Here is a 22,931-nt window from a genome sequence, read left to right as displayed (position 1 = left end):
GGCTCTCTGTAGCCTTCTTGCCTCACTCCTCTCAGCCAGAGGATATGGGCTTAGTAGTACTCTTTCCTCTGCAAACTTCTGCTGCCCAGAGCAGGTTTGGGGACCTCCGTCTCTTGCTTGATATCCTGGGGAGTTCAAGCCCAGAAAAGGCCAACAACCCCTTTTCCTTGTGGTCTTCTCAATCCTATCCAGCAACTTTCTGGCTTCCTCCAAAGGGCATCTGAATGTGGGCCTGCAAATGTCTTCATGGGCAGAGCTTCCTCTTGCATTGCCACAGGCTACATTTAAATTGGACACTGACCCATTGTCCCTTGGAATGACTGCATCCAGCCTGCCCCACCCCTGGTCTGAGTTCTCTGATCTCAGTCATTTCTCCTGGGGTCCACTAAGTGCTGCCTGTGTTGGGCCTGCAGCCTGTGGCTGTGTACTCCCAGAGCAGAGCCTGGATTCCTTTTCCGTGACTTAGAAGCTTTGGGATAAAGCTCCACGCACCAAAAAGTGTTAGCTGCTCCCAACTGACTCCTCCAGCCATGCATTTTTGCCCTTGTTCTGCCTATAATGGACCTCCCTGCATATTCCATTCTTGCTTCTCTATGAATAAACATACGAATAATTTGCTTATATCTGTTGGGCATATGTATGTGCCTGGCACTGCGCTTGACATGGATTATTTCATTCAATCATAAATATTATCTATATAATACAATACATGATACTATCAGTCCCATTATACAAATGAGGAAACTGATATTAGGTATCATAGCCAAATCCCATTGTTAACAAGTGATAGTGCTATGATGAACTTCCGGCTGCCTGACCTTTGGGCTGTGCTCATTACCCTATCAAAGGAGATGCTGTAGCATGTGTAACAGCTGTTCTCAGAAGGGAAAAAGTCCTGATCGGTAGCGTTTGCTAATTTCTGTGGGTACATCTACTATGGCCATTGTCAAGCTACCAAAGTGGAATTAGGAAGAAATGCACAGTAATGTATTACTTACTATATGGTTTTCCACATTGCAGATACAATAGATGTAAATAACTTCAAGAACACAGGTAAATAGTAAAATAATCAGGGAGTGATGAGTTTTGAATATTTATAATATTTAATGTTAATAAAATGTACTTAACTTCAGATTTACATAATTTAATTTTTAATAATGGCTGGGTTATTATTGACAGCAATAACCAGCTGTCAAAATTCCTGAAAATTTAACCATGAGCCCCTGTGAGCCAGAATGAACCAGCTCCAGCATCCCATTGCCCACCAGACTGCCTTAGTGAACAGAAGGATGTCATCTGCTTTATTCACCACTATATCTTCAGTTATTAGAGCAGTGCCTGAAACACTGTTTAGTATTGAATTCTGTTGTTCCCACTTTCTAGTTAGACCTAAAATTTATCCACTTCTCTCTGCCTCCCTCAAAATGCAAACACCATCATGTCTTACTTGACCACTGAAATAACCCTTCTCTCCCTGCTTCTCCTGCCCCTCTACAATATTCTTCATAGCAAGCACAAGCTTCAAAGACATGCCTAAAAACATATTAATGCTCCTGCTTAAAAGTTTTTTTTTCTTGAAGACAAAAATCAACTTTAATTCTATTAACCAGAGAACACCACTGCTCACACTTTATCTATTCCAGCCTTTCTCTATTCTTCCAATATCCCTTCTGAAACAAACATGTAATTTTACAAAATCTTTTTCTTCCTTAATATATCAAAGACATCAGCATTTTAAAAGGATGCATATAATTCCATTATATATTTAAGCAAAACTTTATATAGCTATCCCCCTGCTGAGGGACACTTTGGTTTTTCTAGGATTATTTTTTCCTATTATAAATACAGCTGTGATAAACATTGGTGCTCACACCTCTTTGAGCTTTTGCCCAATTTTTCTTGAAAAACATCCCCAGAACTGGAAGACTCTAGATGATTTTAAGGTGTCCATGGTCTTCAAGGGGAGCACTTTAGAGAGGTTGAATTTTCTTCTTTTTTTTTATTCTCACTTTTCTTTCCACCCCATGGAATTGCTGTCCAGCTACCTGTTCATCCCATAGGGTATCCATTCATCTCTAGCACTTAAACCTTTCTGTGGTTTACTAGGATACTCCAGATCGAATCCAAACTCTATCTGACTTAATAATCCAACACATGCCTGACTCTCCAAACTTGTTCCTTTCCTCTCTTCCTCCACCTTCCTTCCTCCCCATCACCAGGGCTCCTTTCAGGTCCTCCAATACACTGAGATCTTGACCCTCAGGACATTTGCACCTGCTCTTCCTTTATTTGGAAATCTCTGCCTCCTCTTCCTAAAACAGGTGGTTCCCTACCCACCCCCACCGCAGCCTGCAGGCCTTCCTTGCCCACCTGATTTCACACTGTATTCTTCCACATATTGCATTCTGTTCATTTCCATCACAGTGTTAACAGACTGCCACTACACATGTACATTCTTGTGTTTACTTGTTTGCCTGTCTTCCCCAATGAACGGTAAGCTCCACAAGGGCAAAGAACTTCTCTGTGTGTATTCCCAGGGCACACACTATGGCCAGTAGTAAGTGTGCAGAAGTACTGGTTCAATGAATAAATGAACCTGCTGCCCATATATGACCAGAGGGCTGTTCCGATCACCTGATTGCCCTTTTTAAGCCAGGTGTGAGCCCTCATGGGCGCATAATGTAACTTCTGACCTATTCCAGCGGGGGCTTTGATGTCATCCCCAAGTCAGTAAAGATTATTTAAGATGAATGCCAACTAAGCCAAGGCATCACCTCTACTGCCAGGCACCACTTCCAGCTACTTCTGGGCCCAATGCCTAAGTTGAGGGGAGAAAATATGCACTGTGATCGGGTCAAGAAGAAGTGAGTAACCCCACCTTGAGACACCTTCTGATGGCTTAGGCAGACAACCTAAACAGGTATCTATGGAAGCCAGCCCCAGCTGCCTGCTCTCAGTCTGGTAGGAAAGCCATGTGGGGCTTCCCATCCAAGAAGTTCATTTTTATTGCCCTTTTATTCCCCTGCTACTTTTAGATGTCAAGAAAGTGAGTGGTGAGAAGTTTGGGAACTCCAAGCGTGCATCCTCAGCGCCACCGTTGGTGCTGTGTCACAAAGGATACACCTGAAACTAATGTAACATTCTGTCAGTCATACTTCAATAAAAAAATAATAATAATAAAGAAGGGAGTGCAGGGGAGAAATAGACTATCCAGCTATGAACTCCCGGGGAAGCCCCCACTGGTGCTGAGGGACCTATAAGGGAGTACACCATCTCTGCTGGCCAGGGCATGGGTTCAGGCAATCCTACTCTTAACTGGAGCCAGAAGTGCAGGCCCTATAAGACCACCTGCCCCAGAACTGCAGGGAGCTCATAGGTCCCTACACCTGCCTACCAGGTCCCAGCCAGCGAAGACAGAGGATCAGGGAAATGAAGATAACCAAGACTTCCATGTGGTTCATGTGGTGCCCCCTTAATCTCTGCAAAGCCCCCATGGTCTTCCACAGGTCCTTGGACAGGCCCTGCCATCTTAGCTCTGGGAATCACCCCACAGAAGGATAATGTCTTGAGCTTTCCCAGGACCTCTTATAACTAACCTTCCCAGATCCATCATTCTCCAAATCTTGGGTGCCTTCTCTGCCAGTTACCATGTCAGCTGCAAGGGGCATAATGAGTAAGGAGCAACTTTCAGGTTAGGAGTATGACAGCTGTAGATTCAAGTCCAGGCTCCATTCTTCATCAGTCCTATGCCCTATTCCTCTGAGCCTCAGCCTTGTATAGAGGGAGAAGTTATAATCCCTCATAGGCCCTGCCTCCCAAGTCATTGAGTGCTGGTTGTAATTATCTCTGGAATTGGCAGCCAGACACTGGCCCACGACAACTCAGGATGCTAGGACCCCCATTCCACCATGGAGAATGGGCAATAACCGTAGAATGGAGAACAAGCAGGGTTCCAGGGTTTCATCACTGAGCTCTAAGATTCGCTCTGCAGTCTCTCACACGCAGCTTCCACCTGGGATTAGCCCCAAGGTCCCTTACCTGGTCCTGGGCTTCCAGGATTACCAGCATACCCTCAAACTGTTCTCCCTGCAGCTGCTGGCTGTGTTCTGGGCAAGGATCATTTTCCCAGGTTCCTTCTCAGCGGTAGGGCAGGCAGCCAAAGGACTTACTGAGTCTGCAGGAGATGCAGGCCTAGGGACAGGGATCTGGCAGGTGCCTAAGAGCCCCAGGGTTCACCCTCCCTTGTGCTCCATTCCTGAAACTTTAAAATGTCAGGGCTCTTTGGGAATCTGGATCCTCTGCTGACCTGCTTGCCTGTCTTTTAGTTCAGAACGAGTCCCAACCTCCGGTACCCTCACAGCCCCACCCCACAAGAAAGCAACAAAACCATCTTGGTGAACACATTTACTTAATATGGGGGGTGGGGTATTGCTGTCTCTGTCAGTGTGTACGGGGTGGTAGGGAGACAACCAGAGGGACTTCTGCCCTGGAGTAAGAGGCTGTTCTGGACCCAGGCTGGGGGTGGGTGGGGAGCAGACTGATGGGACAGGGCAAGTATGTAAAGGGTGGAGGGTAGGGTGAAGCTCTGCACACATCCTTGGGACCACAGTCCAGGCCCACCCAGTCACCAAAGCAAGAACCGAATAAATAAAGTGCAACCGTGGGGTTGGGAGAGAGGGAGAGGGAGGGCACTGGGCGCACCCACGCCCACAGCCCACATTCAGTGCTGCCAGGTCCAGCCCACCTCCTGGCCAGACCCTCTTGTCCAATCCCCCCATGTCTGTCCCTCCATGAGCCAGGCAGAGCCCCTGTGCAGCTACTGGAGGTAGCGATAAGCTTTAAAGCAGTGGTTGCCAGCATCGGCCACCACCACGTGTCCATCTGAGGTCAGTGCCAGGCCCTGGGGGCCATACAGTGGCTCTGCAGACGTGTTGATGTAGGACAGGAAGGAACCAGAGCTGTCGAATACCTGGAGAGTGAGTGGACAATGGAAGGAGAGGTGAGATCAGGCAGGTGGGAGGCATTTCCAGGGAGAGGGGGAGGGGTGCACAGAGCACAGCAGGAAGCCTCACCACCCTGCTTCCCAAAGCCTCACCTGGATGCGACTGTTGCCCCAGTCAGCCACGATGATGTTCCCGTTGGAGTCCACCGCTACTCCCGTGGGGGCGTTGAACTGCCCATTGCCCTCGCCATGGGAGCCAAACTTGAAGAGGAACTCACCGTCGGCACTGTACACCTGGCAGGGGAAAGGGCTGGGGGCTGGGGAAGTGGCCTCAGGCAGAGGGCAGGGCCTTAGAGGGGGCAGGGTGAAGCCCCAGGGCTGAGGACCCCCAGATCTGTAGCTCCAGCCCAGTTCTTCCCAGGCTTCACAGCCATGCTTACCACTGTCTACTGACTATCTCCAGGTAGTGTCCCTTGGACAGATCAAATCCAACAGCTCAACTTCCCCCATGCTCTCTTTCTCAGTGAATGCTCTCTTTCTCAGTCATTCTCAACTCCACCTTCTCCCCTGCTTGATAACCAGGGAATTCACACAACCTGCTGATTCGATCTCAAATCTGCACCCCACTGTATATATTGCCACTGCAGTGGTCCTCAACATTTCCCATCTCGATTACTACAGAAGACAGACCTCCCTGACACTAGTCTCACCACAGCCAGAGTGATCTTTCTAAGACACAGGACTGCATTGCCCTGCAGCCTGCAAGACTTCAGTGACTCCCCACGGCTCTTGGGAAGAGAACAAGCCCCTTCACAGGCACATGAGACTCATTGGCACTTGAACCACTCCCCTCTTCAAACTCAGTCTGAACTACTTGTGGTTTCTTGAACACACTAAAGTGTTCCTACCGCCAGTTCTTTGCTCCTCCTGTCCCCTTTGCCTGAAGTCCTCTCCTCCTCCTCTCCCTTCTGGAGAATTCCCCTGCTGCTTTAGGGGGTTCTCCATCACACCTGAATCAAACGCTTATGCTATGTCCTCACACAGTTCCCTGCACTTCCCTACCACACAACTGTAACAAAATAATACACTGTGATATGCTACTTCACTTCTTCCCTGCTAGACCATTACCAAGAAGATAGACAGCATATTTGCCTTGTTCATCACTGTATCCCCAGCTTCCAGCATAGTGCCTGGGACAAAGTAGCCATGCCATAAATGTTTATTGTTCAAATGAATGATCTCAAGGTGGTGGCGGGGGAGGTGAGGCAGAGAGGGGTCTTGTAAAAGAGGAAAGGATGTTGGGACAGCGGTCATAGAAGGCAGGAGGACACTGACCTTCACTGAATGGTTATGGAAATCCGTCACTACAATTTCATTCTTGTTGTTCACAGCCACAAAATGGGGCCCTGAAAATACAAAGTGGTTTCTAAGGCAGTGAGCTGGGATACGGAGTGGGCTGGAGAAGAGTATCCGGGATGACAAAGCTAGGCTGTTAGAAGAGGGGTGGGGCCTCAAAGGCTGACAGGTGCCTCTGGGATGATGGTACCAGGGTACAGTAAAGGGACGGGGTCCTCTAAGGCCAAAGTGTAAGAGGAGGGGTGGTTAAATCTGGGGTAACCAGGATAGCTCTCTGGGGCTGGGATATCAGAATAGATCTCTGAATTGTTCCCCAATACCTGCAAAGTGGCGGTCAGTGGCCCCACGGCCCCCAAAACGGCCAACCAGCTTCCCATTGGGCTGGAAGGTAAAGACGCAGCAAGACTTGTTGTCAACCACAATGATATGTCCGTTCCGGTCTACAGCCACGCCTTTGGGGCCCATGAGGCGGCCAGCTCCAATCTTGGTCTGGAAGAAGGGAATACCATTAGGTGCTTTATCCTGCCTTGTGGGGAGAGTAGTCCCAGCCTGACAATAAAGGAGAAGCTTGGGCTGGGGATGGACCATCCCAGGCCCTAACCACTATGCCCACCTCAGCTGGCCACCACTAATGCAGAACACCAAGACCGTAAGCCTCTTACCTTGAATTTGCCCTCAGGGGAGAAGATGCTGACCCAACGGTTGTCATAGTCTGCCACAATAATGTCTCCATTGGTGTCCACTGCCACACCTGTGGGGCGCTGCAGCTGCCCAGGTGAGCGCCCTCGGACCCCAAAGCGGAATTTGAACTGGCCTTCATTGGAGAAAACCTGGAGCAGAGGAGCAAGGGAAGGAGCGGGGAGGAGGGGAGAGACTGTGGGCACAGAGGGAAGGGAGCAAGATCCTGAGGGAGGAGACCCCCCGTAATCATTCAGCCATTCAACAAGCACTTACTGACACCATGCTGAGGGGTACAGAGAAGAATCAGACATAGCTGCAGACCTGAGGTGACATGCAGCACAGGCATGATGAGAGAGACTCTAGGAACATGATGTGAGGGGGGAGGGTGGATGGCCAGGAAAGGCCCTGAGAAAGGACTATCTGGGTTCATAGCCTAATAAGGATGCCAAGAGACAAACCATGCTGGCCAGGAAAGGAAGAGGAAAGGCATTTTAAGCAGAGTGAACAGTATGTAAAAGGCACAGTGTCCAGGATGGGCACTGGTTGCCCAGGGTGGCTGGACTGCAGGGAGCACTCCCATGAATAGCAGGAGAAGTAGGGTTTTATCCTGGGTGTAGTGAGGATTTACTGAACATTTCTGGGCAGGGGAGTGACAAGATGAGATTCACTTTTGTGGTATAACAAGAAATATACTTGGTCTTTTTCCCCAGTGCCTGGTGCAGAGCTCCTCAAACCCTTGGAATTTTCTGATTAATAGGAGTGTCTTTTGTCATTCACAAGGAGCCCCTTTTGAGCTTATGCTAATGGGGTGACTTAGGATGGGGCCCCTACACAGCTTCAAGATGGGGCTGGTCACCAGAAAGACCAAATCATTAAAGGGTTGGAACTTTCAGCCCTATCCACCAACCTCTGGGAAGAAGAGGGGAAGGCAGAGATTTGATGTGCTCCCAGGTTGGTGCTGGGAGGGTGGCATCCCCCAGTTCTACAGGGACCAGAGTTCCCACACTAGAGACTCTTCTAGACCTCCCCCTATGTACTTCTCCATCTGGCTATTCAACTGTATCCTTTACAGTAAACTGGTAGACATAATTAAATGTTCCTCTGAATTCTATGAGGCACTATAGCAAATTAATTGAACCTGAAGAGGGGGTCGTATGACCCTCCAATTTATAGCTGGTCAGTCAGAAGCATAAGTAACAACTTGGACTTGAGACTGGCATCTGACATGGAGACTGTCTTATGGGAAGTGATACTATCTGTAGGTAGACAGAGTCAAAATCAGTTAAATTTGCAGGACACCTGCTCAGTGTCCACTGAGAGCTGCTTGCTGGTGTTGGAAAAAACACATGGGAACTTTTAAGAAACAGTACACTGGCTGCAGGGAGGAATCCAAACTGGGCACTAGCTGGGCAGTCAGAGGTGTTGCACTGGTCCAGGTGAAAAGGGATGATAGTTTGTTGCAGGGCACTTGCTGGAGCAAAGATGGACTCAAGAGATATGGGAGGAAGACAATAAGACTTGGTAGCGGACAAGAAAGGGTGGGGTGGCGAACAAGGATGAGCATATCCAGGCTAAGAGGCTGGCAAGGTAACCTTCTCCTGGACAGAGTGAACCTTCCAACCTTTCCCCCACTCCTACCTCCTCCCTTAGCCGCCCAACATGCTCAGGTCTCCCCATCCTAAGAGCACCTCCTTTAAAGTTCCTTTAAAGCTCCTTCCCTCTACAGCCAAACCTTCTTGTTTCTCCTTCACAGACAAAACCACTCACTATACAAGCCTCACATGCTTTGCTCTGTTACATGCTCTAGGGACACAAGATGAGTCAGAGCCGGGAGCAGCCTTGGGGAACTCAAGTTCTGGGTCTTGCCCTGCTCTTCCATCTAGACCTGTTCCTTCCTTAGTGGACTAGGCCGCCTGCCCCATCCCCATCTCTTAGACCTGAAGGGATGTTTGAACTGGTCCCACCAGCAAACATCAACTCCTCCTGATGTTGACTTTCCAGCATGCCCTCAGCTGGCTGGTCAGCCCAATGGCTGGAGTCTGCCCTGGTCCCCTGTGGCAGGCCAGCCCTAGCCAGCATGAGAGGCAGGCACCCTGAGCAGAAGAGCTGATGTCAGAGGGACTAAAAGGACCTGACAGATTAAGAGTGAGGCTGTGTGACTGTCCCCCGCTCACCTTCCCCACCAGTCTGAGCAGCTCAGTTTCCAGCTCAACACTGAGGCTTTGTGGTGGCGTGCAGTGGGGCGGGGGCGGGGGGTGTCTAGCTCCTCCCTTCCGCTCTTATCCCACCTCCGACACATGGTCAACTCCTATTCATCTTGTGATTCTCAGAAATTTCCAGGTCACTTCCTCAGAGAAGTATTTCAGGACCAACTCCAGGCCTTGAATCAATACACACAGGTAAAGGCAGGCCTCCATGACCTACACTTTATAGTTTTCCTGTGAAAGATGGTCACTCCTGCAATGAACTGCTGAGTACCCTTATCTCCTAAGGAGGTAAGCCTCAGGTGAGACAGGGACTGGCTGCCTTTGCCGCTGCATTTGCACTCCTGGAACAGCAACGGGCACATGGAAGGCAGTCAACAAACGCATGAATTCCTTAGCTCGAGCTCACACAGAGCTGGGCATCTCCTCTCAGCTGCTGCACAGCCATCTCATGCTCAACATGTGCAGAAGGGAACTCACCAACTGATAGCCCGGCTTCCTCCTGAATGGCAGCACCCACGACCCATTGCCCCAGGTCCTGCCATTCTTGATCCCCTCTTCTCCCTTGACATCTGAAAGCTCACCAAAACCTGCCATATTTGCTTTCTTAACAACCCTAATCTGCTGGTGCCTTAGTTTGGTCCTTGAACTATACCATGGTTGCCCTTAGTAACTTCAGGATCTGAGTCTAGTGGGGTGGGGGGAGCAGAGAGACTAAAAAAATAACACAACTAACCAGTGACTCTGATAAAGATGGAAAGTGCTACAGCAAAGGCTGAGGAAACTCAGAGAAGAATGTGATTAATATTCTGACTGAAGGAAATGAGGAAGTTTCCACAGAAGAGCTGATAAAAATTTTTTATAAAGACTATTTTTAAAAAGACTAAGACTATTACACAAGGATATAATATATACAAATCAAATTTTTCATTCAAAATCACAAAATGTTTTTTCTCTCCTGCCAGCTGATGTTGATTCGGCAAAACAAAGGGATCTGCCTCAGCTGTCACCATAGACAGTCCAAAGGAGGAAAAGTTCACAAGGTCATCAAACCTCATGAATGGGGAGGGGAGACAACATCTATCTGGGAGCCTAAAAGACCCCAAAATAAGAGAAGCAGAAACTCAGCTCTGGAATCCAAGAGCCCACCTCCTACCAGTTATGAAATTAGGAGGCAGGTGGAGTAGGATCGAGAAGGAGGGCTGCTGTAGGAGCAGCAGGTATCCGGAGAGGAGAGGGGGCTCCCCAAGGCCCTCCCTCTCAATTCCCCAGTCCCTCTTCAGGGAGACAAAGCAGCATACATCTTTGCATGCATGTGAGCACCCGTGTGTGCACACCAGGGACACTTTCCCAAATCTCAGCTTTTGGACCAAAAGCCATCCCTGGCATAAGGAGGAGAAAAGGAGTTGGAAGGTGGAGGGTGGGACTGAGTAGGGCCTCAGCACCACCCCCTTCCACCTGATCCCTCCCTCACTGTCTAGGTTGGACTGAAATGTTTCCATGTGCTGCCCTGCACCTCTCCATTCCTCTGCCCTTAGGAATAGGGTAGGAGTAAAAGCAGACTGGACAGGACCAGGAATATGGCCATGGAAGAGTTCCTGGCACCTTCAGCCTGCTGACATGGAAAGCAGGGGGTGGGAGCAGCTGACATTGAGGTGACAGACCTGTGGCAGGGATACTCAGATAGGGTCAGGAAGAATTTTAAATTTATAGGTGTTGTGAAGTAAGGATCTTCAAGAGAAGTTTTGCCACCTGATAAAATGTTTTCAAGAACTGAAGTGCATGGTAGTTAGAAACAATCCAGAACAGGATAAAATCAAAATTCCACAGCATCCTCTCTGAAACCATTTACAACGTGACCTCAGCTACTCAGCTCCTAATAGTAATCTATGTCCAGCTGCCTGGGATACTTCCAGTTCCCTTAACAACCCCCTCCAGCACTCTCCTACCTTCTGGCTTTTGTTTACAGTCTCCACCTGGACAATGATATTTTTAACAATACCTAACATTAGAAGGTTCACCAGGTGTCAGACACTGTGCATTATGTCATTTTAATGCTCCCAGCAACTCCATGAGGTATTCTTTTCCTAATTTTACACATGAGTTAACTGAAGCTCAGAGAGATCACGTGACTTGTCAGTCAGTGGTAGAGCTGGGATTCAAGCCCAGGTGTCCGGTTTCAGAGCCTGAGCTTTGAACTGCTGCTGTACCGTCTCCGAAGCGGGTGCCTGTCACTAGGCTCTGGGCTCAATACAAGGAAAAGAGAGAGAAAAGCATGCTTCCTGGCTTTAAGGAGCTCAAAGTACAGTGAGGCCATGTGCATTTGTGTTGTGCAGCAGATGCTTTCATCAGGTATGTGAGGGACTGGGAGCACCAATGACAGGACTACCTGTGAGGCTGCACTATAGTTTAGCCTCTAGAAGACACCTCTTTTCACAAGTTACCCCCATCTGACTGTCTAGCCAACCAGATGTTTGCAGAGACCAGCAGAGACAAGATACACTCGGGAGCCAGGCTGGTACGATGAAACGAAAGCAGGGAGCCTACATCCAGACCACGTGGGGACAGGGCAGAAAGGAAGCCCCTCAGGTGGAGGATCAAACAGATAGAAGTGTATGAAGAATGAACCAGATCTTTGGGGTCCAGGAGCTTGTGTGGCCTGAGGCCAGGCCTGGGAGGTAGAGGCTGCAAGCATAGTAAAACCCCGTGCCTAACTATGAAGGGGCAGGATAGTGTTGCAACCGGTGGGAGTGGATAGCAAGTGGAGGGTGGGGGGCTGGTGAGGGATGGTGCTATGATTCACTGCTCTTAAAGTACTGGTACTATCTTCAAGGGCTGGTTCATCTTTCAAGAGGTAACCTGTACACTGTTTTTTCAGGAGGCTGTAGTTTGAGGACCTTTACTGGCATCACGGGAGAAGAGGAAAGGCGCTTACCTGGATACACTGGTTGTTACTGTCTGCTACCACTATCCGGCCGCTGCTAGCTGCCGACACTCCCTGTAAATTGGTGAATTCGCCCTTCTCCCTTCCTCGGCTGCCTGTGGGGAAGGCAGGGAAGGAAAACAAAACAGTTCGCTGAGGTCATTTAGAGTCGCCCTCCCAATCCGCCCTGCCCAATAGCCTGAGCCCGCCCCATCTGGCCCCGCCCTCAGCCTTCTGTACCAACACGGAAGACAAGCTCGTCCTCAATGGGGTTGTCCTTCCGTTTGCCGCCGGTGCTGTACATGGAGCTGGGCCGACGTACAGCCTTCTGGCGCACGTGGCTGCCCGGGCCGCCGGGGGACTTGACGCGGCGCTTGACGTCGTCTGGGGAAGGTGGCAGGTCCCCAGGACGCAGGGCACGCACGCGGAAGGGGCTGCCGCGCACCGGCTGTCCGTAGAGCAGCACTGAGAGGAGCAGCTCGCCTTCGGCGCGCGCCGTGTACACTAGCTCGTATGTGCCGTTCTTGTGGTCCACCACCGGCACAGGAAGGCGCGTGCCGTCGGGGCCGGTGATCTCAGCGCGCAGCTCGGCACTGCCTGTGCGCACCAGCCTCCCATCCTTGTCTTTGGTAGTGACGGTGAGCGAGGCGGGCTGGCCCACCAGCGCCTGGCGCAGGCCCTCGCCGGTCGCCACCGTCTCGTGTGCAGTAGCGCTCGTGGTGAGCAGCGCGCCAAGATTGAGCACCGACCGCCGCAGCCCGTCGACCTCGAGGACCAGTTCCAGCTGCGCGTTCTCGTGTGGCCGCTCCGGGAAGGCCTGGGCCGCCAACGCTGCCAACCGCTCTCTCATGTGCTTGCGCACTAGCAACACCTCCGGGGCCGAGCCCAGGCGCAGTGCCTGCTCAGCGAAGCTGCAGCTGCTGCCGATGTGTTCTTGACCCTGGCGCAGTGTGTCTAACTGGGTCTGCAACACCTGAGGAGGGGTTGGGGGAGGGTTGGGTGCGCACACTGGCACCGAAAGGGTCTCTGTGATTCCTCATGACCTTACAGTACTATAGCATGAAAGAAATGCAAGAGGGTGAGTATGGACAAGGAACACAGATACCGCGGTACCTATGGGGCCAAGTCAGGGAGCAGAAAGTATAGTCTGGGGCAAGGGGTGCCCAGGTATGGAAAGCATGGTGGCAGTAAGGCCATCTCACAACGGATGGTGGTAGGGAAGGGTGAACAGACGCACCTTCTGCTTGGCCCCACAGATGGCCTCCAGGTCGCTAACCAGAGCCTGCTTGCGCTGCTGCAGTGCTTGCTCCAGGTCCTCGAAGGCTGCGCTGATCTGGGCCAGGGCCTCTGCTTTGCGTTCCTGCAGCTGCTGGCTGATGCCCCCCACTAAGGCGATAGCTGCGGACAGCTGCGGCAGTCTAGGGAGGGGAAACATCTCTTAACCGGGGTTGCCTGAGGATGGCTTCACCAAACCATTCCTTCTCAGGGCAGAATCTACTGTGTCGTCCAGGAGATCCCCTCCCCAAGACCTCCCTGCCCTCCAGAACAGTTTTATTTCTAGCATCCCCAGGGTCCCGCAGCCCAGATTCCCCCCCTCCCCCGCTCCTACCGGCCGCGCACCGCCTCGAGCTGGCGCTGCAGGGCCGCCTTGTGCTGCTCCACCACGTCTCGCAGCAGCACGGTGCCGTGCTCTCGGTGCTCCCCGGCGCGGCACTCGCCACACATGGCAGTTTCGCAGGCCTCACAGTAAAACTCCATCGTCTGGCGGCAAAAGCGCTCCAGTCAGGCAATGGCTAGACACCAAACTGCTTTGCCTCCTCCCCTCCCGCTCTGCCCTTCTTGCCCTTCACCTTCCAGGTGCGCTCCCTACCTGGACCACTTATCCAGAGAGACACCCTCTCACCCACAGCCACTTGGCCCCTCCCGCAACCGCTCCTCACCCTCCACCCCAAGTCCTGGCCTCACTGGGCCTGCTTGGGCCCACCTTGCCTTCATGGTTGGGGCAGGAGAGGGGGCGGCCAGCCACTGCGCTGAGGGGGTGGGGGTCCTCCGGGTCGTGGGCCCCATCAGGTGCCTGCTGCATCGCCTCCATGAGGCTGCTGATGAAGAAGTTGTTCTGCAGTGCTGAGACACCCTGCTCGGGGAGGATGGACGTCTGCCGACACACTGGACATGACAGTGTCAGGCTCTGGGCAGGTATGTAGTTCTGGAGGCATCTGGCCAGGGAGGAGGGGGAGTCAGAGGAAGGAGGAGTGGGCAAAATCAGTGCACCCCTCCTCGTGCCTTCCAGGAATGCCAATTCTCCTCACAGATGTATACTTCATTCTGTAATCTCTCTGATTAGCACACACGTCTTGTTCTGCCAACAGGTGTGAAAGGCCTCACCTTTCACTACTGACTAAAACACATCCCTGATTTCTCTCAGAAGAGCAGACAGATCTGCATTCCTCACACTGCACAAACACAGGCTCACCTTTCACAGGGGTTTACAAACCGTTCTCATAGAAAATGTACAACTAGCTCCTCCTCCCATTAACTCATTAAACATTTACTGACTGCCTACTCTTGCCAAATCTGGGCCAAGCTCTGGCGATAAACAGATAAACCACAGTGCCCATCTCTAAAATATTTCCAAGTTGATAGAGGAAAAAAAGTCACAGGAAGAGTTTATAGAAGTAAATAGTATAATGGTGAGGGCATGGCAACTCACAACTCACATGCCAACTCGCAGCCTGGAATTAGGCTGCTGGATTCAACTCCTAGGTCGGTCATCTATGAGACCCCTGCTAAATGACATACCTTTTATGAGCCAAGGATCCTTCCTTTGTAAAATGGAGACAGCACAGACTTCACAGGGTACTGGAGGGAGGATTAAATTGAAGTGCTCACATGCCAACTCACAGCACTATGTATTGTAGGGTATTAGTATTATTTATTATTAACAGAATACTGTACATGCAATAATAAGGAAATGTGTAGAAGGGGCATCTGGCCCTGGGAGGGGTTGCTGTGGACAGAAAAGCCAGAAAAGGCTTCAGAGGATTTAAGCTAAATCGTCCTGGATAAGTCAATGATAGCCTAACGAAAGAAAAGTGCAGGGAGAAGAGGAAGGGTGTCCAAGACCCAGAAGGTGGCGAGAAACTGCATCATGTAAGTAAGGAAGCAGTGTGAGGTGGCTGGAGATCAAGTTCGAGGCAAGAAATGGTAAAAGAAGTCTGGAGAGAGAAGCATAGAAGGTCACATGGGCCACATTAGGAGGTTAGAAATTATCCCAGGGACACCTGAGTGGTTCAGTTGGTTAAGCATCTACCTTCAGCTCAGGTCATGATCCCAGCATCCTGTTATTCTGGGATTGATCCCTACTTTGGGCTACCTGCTCAGAGGGGAGTCTGCTTCTCCCCTTCCCTCTGCCTCTGCCCCTTCCCCTGCACATGCATACTCTTTATCTCTCACTGTAATAAATAAAATATAAAGAAAAAAGAAAAAAAGAAAATATCCCAATAGCAATAGGGAACACCAGGAGCATGGTACAGCCAGGTTTATGTTCTATAATCTTCATTGCCTCTGAGGAGGATGAATTTGAATGTGATGAGACAGCACACAGCATCATCATCATCGTCATCGTCATCCAGTTACTGTTTATTAAGTACTATGTGACAGGTCCTGTGCTTTATGCTTTATGTTTATGTTAATGGACTCAAAAAGGGAAAGCTGTCCAAGGTAACAAAGCCAGTGATCACTGGAGTCTGGATTCAAATCCAAGGCAAAACATGTGCTTAGCCAAGATACTCTCGCAATAGTCTTGTAAGAGATCTTGCAGTAGATGAGAAAAACCCGGAATTAGGCAGTAGCAATGTAGACTATGAGCTGGAACAAATTTGAGAAGTATTTAAGAAGTATAGCAGTAGGAGGTGTTAGGTCTGAGTAGATATAGGGAGTGAAAGATGAGTCTTGGTTGACTCCCAGATTCCTAGCTTAGATGACTGAGTGGATGGTGCTGACAGTCACTAAGATGAAAAACACAGAAAGAGGAGTGGTTTATAAAGGCATTCAGCTTTGACCTGGCTAAGTTTATTGGAACAGTGGGACATCCAAGTAGTAGGGGCCCAGGAGACAGTTGGGGAAAAGGCAAGGAGAGATGGGGATGGCATTGACATCGAGGTAGCTTCTGTAGCCATGGGAGAGGATGAGATCAGCCCAAAAGACGTGTTCAGTGAGAAGAGCAGGATAGAGCAAATATGGAATGAGAGCAAAGAGGAACCAGCAGAGAGGTAGGAGGAGAGACACTGACAAGGCAGTAAAGTGGGTAGTGCGTTTCCTGAAGGAGGGAAGGATCAGTGATCAGTGTCAAAAGTGGCTGAGGAGTCAGGGAAGGTAAGGACTAGAAAAAGGCCCCCTGAATTTGGCCAATGTGAGAGTACTTTTGTTGGTACGGAAAACTGGGGGGCAGGGGGAAGGGAGTACCAGGAAAAGGAAAGCTTGACTGCTGCTGGTTGAAAAGTGAATGGGAGGGTGGGAGTTTGAGACAAAAGGGGCTTGAGGGACTGCGTGGCAGCTATCAAGGAACGAGGAGCCTTGAGCACGTTTATCAGTTGCAGAGCCAGGAGAGAAGGAGACATAGAATCAAGAAGAAGCATGGACAGGGCTCTGGGAGGGGGTAATGGCTCCGAATGGCCTGAGGAGGAGAAGTGGACCCCATTCTCTGAGTGGGGGAAGGGGGAAAGAGAGAGCACAGGGGTGAAGTTACAGAGGATCCCTCGGTTGCTTCAGGCAAGATCAGATGCTAAGAGTGAAGGAGAGGTTCAGGAGACTGGTGAGGGCTGGGATTAGTCACTGAAGGGAGGAGGAGAAGAAGCTTTCTAGAAACACACAGCCCCAGGCTGTGTTTGGAGACCACAAACCTATGGAGGGAAGATCTGCATGGTGCACACTTTCCCATATCCCCAGTCTTTTAATGTTCTCTACACCTCTGGATCTGCATTAATTAATTTTTATTTATTTAACAAATACTATGTGCCAGGCACAATTCTAAGTGCTTCATAAATATTAACTTATTTGTGACCTAGTTTTCCCAGCAGTTGTCTCAAGTAGAAAGTGGTCTCATACTCCACATTCCTTAGGTCCAGAAAGTGGGGTTGAGTCCTCCCCACCCACCCTGCAGCTGGAACATTTCTGTTCTTTTTCAGCTCTTTGGAAGCTCATGCCTTCCGTCTATACCACTCTCCTGTTACTATCTTCAGTTGCTATCATGGTTGCTTCCCCAATGGCTGAAGACTTTCTTCTGGCTCACTCTCTTCTGTCACTGCTGACCCCCAACACCGTCCCTCCCCCACGTATACATACACTCCTGCCATCACTCTCAGGGGCTCTGACATCCATGAGGTGATCCATCCAGCATCAAGATCTCAATTCCTTGACCTCCTCAAACCCAGTGATCTCTTCCTCCACTTCACCTCAGCTGTCTCTTCTCATGCTCTCCAGACCTCCCATTTCTCATCGCCAGTCACTGCATCAACCCTGAAATCTGAATTTCAGCCATTAAAATCTGTCCCCCTGCAGTTCTGCCCAGCTCACTGAATCTGGGGTTTCCCCAGCAAAATACCTTCGAACTCATCAAGACCTCATTCCTACGTGTTCAGCACACCTGGCTTCCACTACCTTCCTAACTGGTTTCCTCTTTCCATTCTTGCTCCTCCGTAATCCATTCTCCAACACAGCAGCCAGAGGGAGCTTTAAAATCTAATTTATGTCACGTTAATCCCTTGCCCAAAACAAAAACAAAAGCCCTCCTCCAATGGTTTCCCATTGCGTTTAGAATAAAATCTAAACAGTTTTCTAAAACCACCAAGTTCCTCCATGAACTGTCCTGGCGCTTTTAGACTTTACTTCATCCTCCTCAGTCAGCCACACTCATTTCTTTTGATCTCTGAACATGCACAGACTACCCCTTCCTGAAGGCCTTGGCATGGGTTTTTCCCATTGCCTGGAACAATCAGCAAGTCTGTCTCCTCATCCTCAGGCCTCAGGTCAAATATCACCTCCTCAGGGAAGCCTTCCCTGATGACTCTATGCAGAATAGCCCCTGGCCCAACCAGCCCCACTCAATCCTTGCTTATTTCCTACAAAGCACTTAGCACAGGCTACAACTCTCCTGTTCAGTTATTTGCTTGCTTACTGTCAGTCACCCCCCCGCCCCGCCACTAAGGCATAAACTCTTAGAGAGCAGGGACCAAGAGATAAATGAGTTGTAGTTAACAGGGAAGGCCCTGTAGTCAAAACTGGATCCAGACCTCAGCTGTCTACTTACTGTGGAGCCTCAGAAACAATTCTTACTCACTGACTCTGAAGCCTAGTTTACTCCCCTCTAAAATGGGGATAATAAAGTATCTATTGTGAGGATTAAGGGATTCAGCACATGTCTATCACTTAGCCAGACCCTGGCAAATAGTAAGCAATGGATACACTGTTGCTACTGGTATCATCATTTCTCAGGCACTGATTTTTTCCAGGACTGCTCAGTGATCTGGGCCTGAGGAGGAGGAGGTGCAGAGATGTCCAATTACAGTTGTGATCCGGGGTTGAGCATCTGCTGCAGGGGTTCAGAAAAGAACAAAGACCGGAGGGAACTGTGGCATGGTCACATAGGTCACAGAGATGGTCAGCCGTAGGGCCTGGCACGGGTAGGAAAGGATGGAGCTGGCAGGCAGCTGGGAGAAGGAGCAGTTGAGGTGGCGGGACGTCTATATCTAGTCAAAGCTGGTATAGTGGGACTGGGGTAATGGGAGCCAGGAGTGGGATACCAGAGTTTATGACCACAGAGGCGATATTGTTCTGGATGATGGCAAGATCCAGGCATCTGGAAGTGGTATGGAGGATGCTTCTGGAGAAACAGTTGAGAACCAAGAGGCCTAAATGAGTAGTGAAATCACCCAGGTTGATGGAAGAGCCTGGAAGAAGCCAGAAGGCTGGAACTGCTTCCAGTTGATGACAGGGGGAGAGCAGCAGAGCTGACATTTTAAAGAGCAGTGGGGCTGGAAAGGAAGTGTGTCCCTGTGGCAGAGGCAGCTTTCCGTGAAGGCAGAAGGCAGCGAGAAGGCCTGGGTGGAGGCAATGGTGAGAAGACCCTGGGACCAGAGGCTTCCTGGGGCCCTCAGAGTAAAGGCAAAATTCTCTGACAGGTCTACAAAGCCCCCTGTGGTGTGGGCCTCACGTGCCGCTCCAGCTTCACCCCCACCATGTCAGTCACACTGCTCTGCTCCCACCTCACCAGGTTTCCTCCAGGCCCCCTTACCTGACACATTCCCTCAGGCCACATGCCTGTCCCATGTTCTTCCTTCTGCGTAGAAGGCTCCTACCACTCCCTTCACTAGTTAAGTCACCAACTTCATTTAGTGCATACTCCAGGTCGCCCCTCAGGGAAGCCTTCCCTCCTTCTCCGAACTGTGACAGACCCTAGCTAAACTCTCATAGCTTAGCACTTTATTTGCAGCCTTATGAAGAGGGTGATATTTATCTATAGTCTGGCTATATGATCATTTGATTACTATCTTTCCCCTTTACCTACACTGAAAGCTCTTTAAGAGCAAGTATTACATCTGTCTGCTTATCATACCTCATGCCTGGGATAGTCTGGCACATAGTAGATGCTCAATAAATAAATACTGGCTAAAAGCCTAAAGGTGGGAAGTGGCTGCCTTTCATTCAGTGCCTCAGGACAACCATGAAGACAAGCAGGGAAGGACAGACTGTCAACCATCCTCCCACTGCTGACAAAGTCTTCAGGTGCTGCCACTCATGGATGACGTCTCTGTCTGATGTCTCTGGCAGTGTTGAAAGCTGCTTGAGGTTTGGGAAGGGGCAGGGACCGTGGCCCAGTGTTAGCAGCTTCTGGTCCTCTCATACATTCTTGCACCAAAAGTTCATCTCCAGCAGGTTGGAGTACATCTGCTGCCCTATATGTGCCTACGTTTCCCTCCCCCCCTACACTTTTACACGTGCCACCCCCATCTCAGGCGGGCCTGCAAGGACTTCATACCTCCCCCATACACACACCCCCTCACCTCTCACAAAAGGTATGCAGGCAAGGCAGAACCTTGGGGCATCGGTAGCGATCCAGGCAGATGCTGCACACCAGGAACTGCTTGTCCATTGGCTGGACCTCTGGGCCAGGGCTGTCCTCCCTCTTCGCCATGGTGCCCACAGATGGTTCCCGCCACTCACACCAGCCTGTGTACAGAGAGATGGTCAGTCTCAGGGAGGCCCACACGTCCTCTCCCCACCTGAGCTCCACCACTCAAATCCCCTGCAGAGAACCAACTCCATTTCTTTCCTGCCAGAGGCAGGACGGGCAGTGACCAGAAAGGAACAGGGTGAAGTAGGTGGGCTGAGGGGCTTCTGAGCATGGTGCTCTGGTTAAAACCACAGACGTAGGCTTAGATTGGGTTTCAAACCCAGCTCAGCCTCTAACAAGGTATGTGACCCCAGATAATCCATATAACCTCTCTGAGCCTCAGTTTCCTCATTTGCAATTTCAAACGGATGTTTTGAGAATTTGCAATAGTGTATGTTGAGTGCACAGTACAGGGATGCCCACTTTCAGTGACATACCCATCCTTCACTTCCTCTGCCCTCCCCAAATCCTCCTCCAGGAGACCCTCTTCCTGGAGGATCTCTCCTAGCTACCTGTGGCTCTTCTACTTATGCTCCAACCCACCTCCCAGCACACCTGTCTGGGATCATATTCAATCAGAATTCACATCTAGTCAGTATCAGGTCTGGCGGAGTCTGCCTCTGGAATATCTTCTCCCCTTTTCTCCAAGCACATAGCTACTACCCTCAGTTCAGGTTGCCACCAAATCTCTCCTGCGATACAGCAGCAGCCTCCTAATTGGTATCCTTGTCTCCTTGCTTGTGCCTCTCATCCAAGCCCCTGGCAGCTGGATTGATGCTCCTAAAACACAGGTTCCACCTTGTTGCCAACCCCTGTTAAAACCCTTCAGTGGTTCTCCACTGTCCAGAAGACAAAGTCCAAACTCCTCAGAGTGGCCAACAAGACTTAGCTTTGTCTGGCCCATACCTCCCTCCACTACCTCATGTCTCATTATTCTGTGATCAGTCACATTGGCTTCTCTTCAGTTCCTGGAAAACTTGTTCTCTTTTGCTTCTGGGAAGTCACATATTCTGTTCTCTTTGCCTGAGATCTTCTTCCAAGTCCCCATTTACCTGGCTGACTCCCACTCATCTTTCAGGTCCCCACATAAATGTCACTTCCTCCAGAAGGTCCTCCCTGATTTCCTGAAGTCTGGGTTAGGTATTCCACTTTTAGGTCCCTCCATACTCTGTATTTCCTCTATTCTAGCCTGGATATGCTATACTGTAATTTTCTCGTTACTTCTCTTCTTCCTTCACTACAGGCAGAGTTTTTTTTTTTTTTTTTAAGCATTTTTTTTTTTTTTTTTTTTTTTTTACAGAGAGATAACAAGCAGGCAGAGAGGCAGGTAGAGGGAGGGGGGAAGCAGGCTCCCCACCGAGCAGAGAGCCAGATGCAGGGCTCGATCCCAGGACCCTGGGATCATGACCTGAGCCAAAGGCAGAGGCTTAACCCACTGAGCCACCCAGGTGTCCTGAAGGCAGAGTTCTTAAAGGCAGGCATTATATCTTATTTTTTAATTCCTAACACTTAGCATGGAGCCTGACATAAGGACTGATCCATATTTATTGAATTGATTCCATAATTCAACAAATATTTAATTAAATGTCTACTTTGTGCAGGTGATGGGGATAGAGTGATAAACAAAACAGATATGGTTACTGTCCTTGTGGTGGGGAGTGGTAACATATATTTTATTTTATTGTTTATTTATTTTTTTAAAGATTTATTTATCTTAGAGAAAGAGCATGTGTACCAGTGGGAGGGACAGAGGCAGACAGAGAGAGAGAATCCCAAGCAGACTCCATTCTGAGTAAGGAGCCAGATGTGGGGCTCGATCCCACAACCATGAGATCATGACCTGAGCTGAAACCAAGTGTCAGACACTTAACTGACTATGCCACCCAGGTGTCCTGACATAGATTTTAAAAGCAAATAAACAAATACGTACTTATACATTGTGGGGGAGGAGAGTGCTAAAAAGAAGAAAGGCTCCTATGAGAAACAACACTTTTTTGTTTGGGTGATCAGAGAGGGCCTCTCCAACCAGGTAACTTTTAAGTTGAGCTCTGAAGAATGGAAGGAAAATGGTAGAGATAAGGGTGGGGGCATCAAGGAGTGAGGTGGGGGAAATCATTCTGGGCTGAAGGAACAGCAGGAATGGAAGTTCTTAGGCAGAAGGCTCACTGAGAACCTGAAAGGACCATGCGGTCAGTGCAAAGTGAATAAAAGGCAAGAGGTGAGTCTGGGAAGGTAGGATAAAATGAGGTCACCAAGAACCTTGATGTTAAGAATTGGGACTTTATACTAATTGGGGGTGGGGGGGTGGCATGGTGTAATTTACAAAAAAATAAAAATAAATTAAAAAGCTCCTCTGGTAGCTGTGGGGATTAGGAGGAACCAGAGTAGAGGCAGGGAGACCAGTTAGGAAGCTGCTTCAATTCTTCCTGTCAGATGATCCTGGGTATTAGCAGAGATATAGGCAAAAGGGTAGACTTATTCGAAAAATATTCATGAGGCTGAATCAAAAAGACATCATGATGGATTGGGTGTGAAAAGAAAAAAGGGAATGCCGATCATGACTCCCAGGTTCCTCACTTGAGCACGTGGTGGGCCATGCCCAGAGACCATGAAAGGTGAGGAACTGATGTGGGGCATTCTGTTTTCAGCAAGCAA

General features: G+C 49.8%; 1 protein-coding gene across 4 annotated transcripts; it reads right to left on the bottom strand.

Moving 5' to 3' along the window:
* Positions 1-4,389: 4,389 nt before the first annotated feature.
* Positions 4,390-20,332, bottom strand: LOC111159399 (tripartite motif containing 3). 4 transcript variants are annotated; one of them, XM_022521826.1, is made up of 11 exons: positions 20,167-20,332; positions 14,096-14,322; positions 13,716-13,867; positions 13,344-13,524; positions 12,347-13,079; positions 12,119-12,222; positions 6,961-7,128; positions 6,619-6,787; positions 6,278-6,348; positions 5,096-5,236; positions 4,390-4,969 (listed from the first exon to the last, which is right to left on the bottom strand). In XM_022521826.1, the coding sequence occupies exons 2-11, from the start codon at positions 14,171-14,173 to the stop codon at positions 4,817-4,819; spliced, it is 1,950 nt and encodes a 649-aa protein (XP_022377534.1). In that variant the 5' UTR covers positions 14,174-14,322; positions 20,167-20,332; the 3' UTR covers positions 4,390-4,816. The 4 variants fall into 4 exon arrangements, with proteins under 4 accessions (XP_022377534.1, XP_022377532.1, XP_022377531.1 ...); XM_022521824.1 differs by having other exon boundaries at positions 6,278-6,359; positions 6,618-6,787; positions 14,091-14,322; positions 20,167-20,326; XM_022521823.1 differs by having other exon boundaries at positions 14,091-14,322; positions 20,167-20,326.
* Between the last annotated feature and the right edge of the window lie 2,599 nt (positions 20,333-22,931).

The sequence above is a fragment of the Enhydra lutris genome, unplaced genomic scaffold (assembly GCF_002288905.1).
Source record: "Enhydra lutris kenyoni isolate GAN:26980312 unplaced genomic scaffold, ASM228890v2 scaffoldscaffold68, whole genome shotgun sequence".
Classification (NCBI taxonomy): Eukaryota; Metazoa; Chordata; class Mammalia; order Carnivora; family Mustelidae; genus Enhydra; species Enhydra lutris.
The sequence above is the reverse complement of the archived record's forward strand: the minus strand, read 5'-3'. Positions and strand labels throughout refer to the sequence as shown.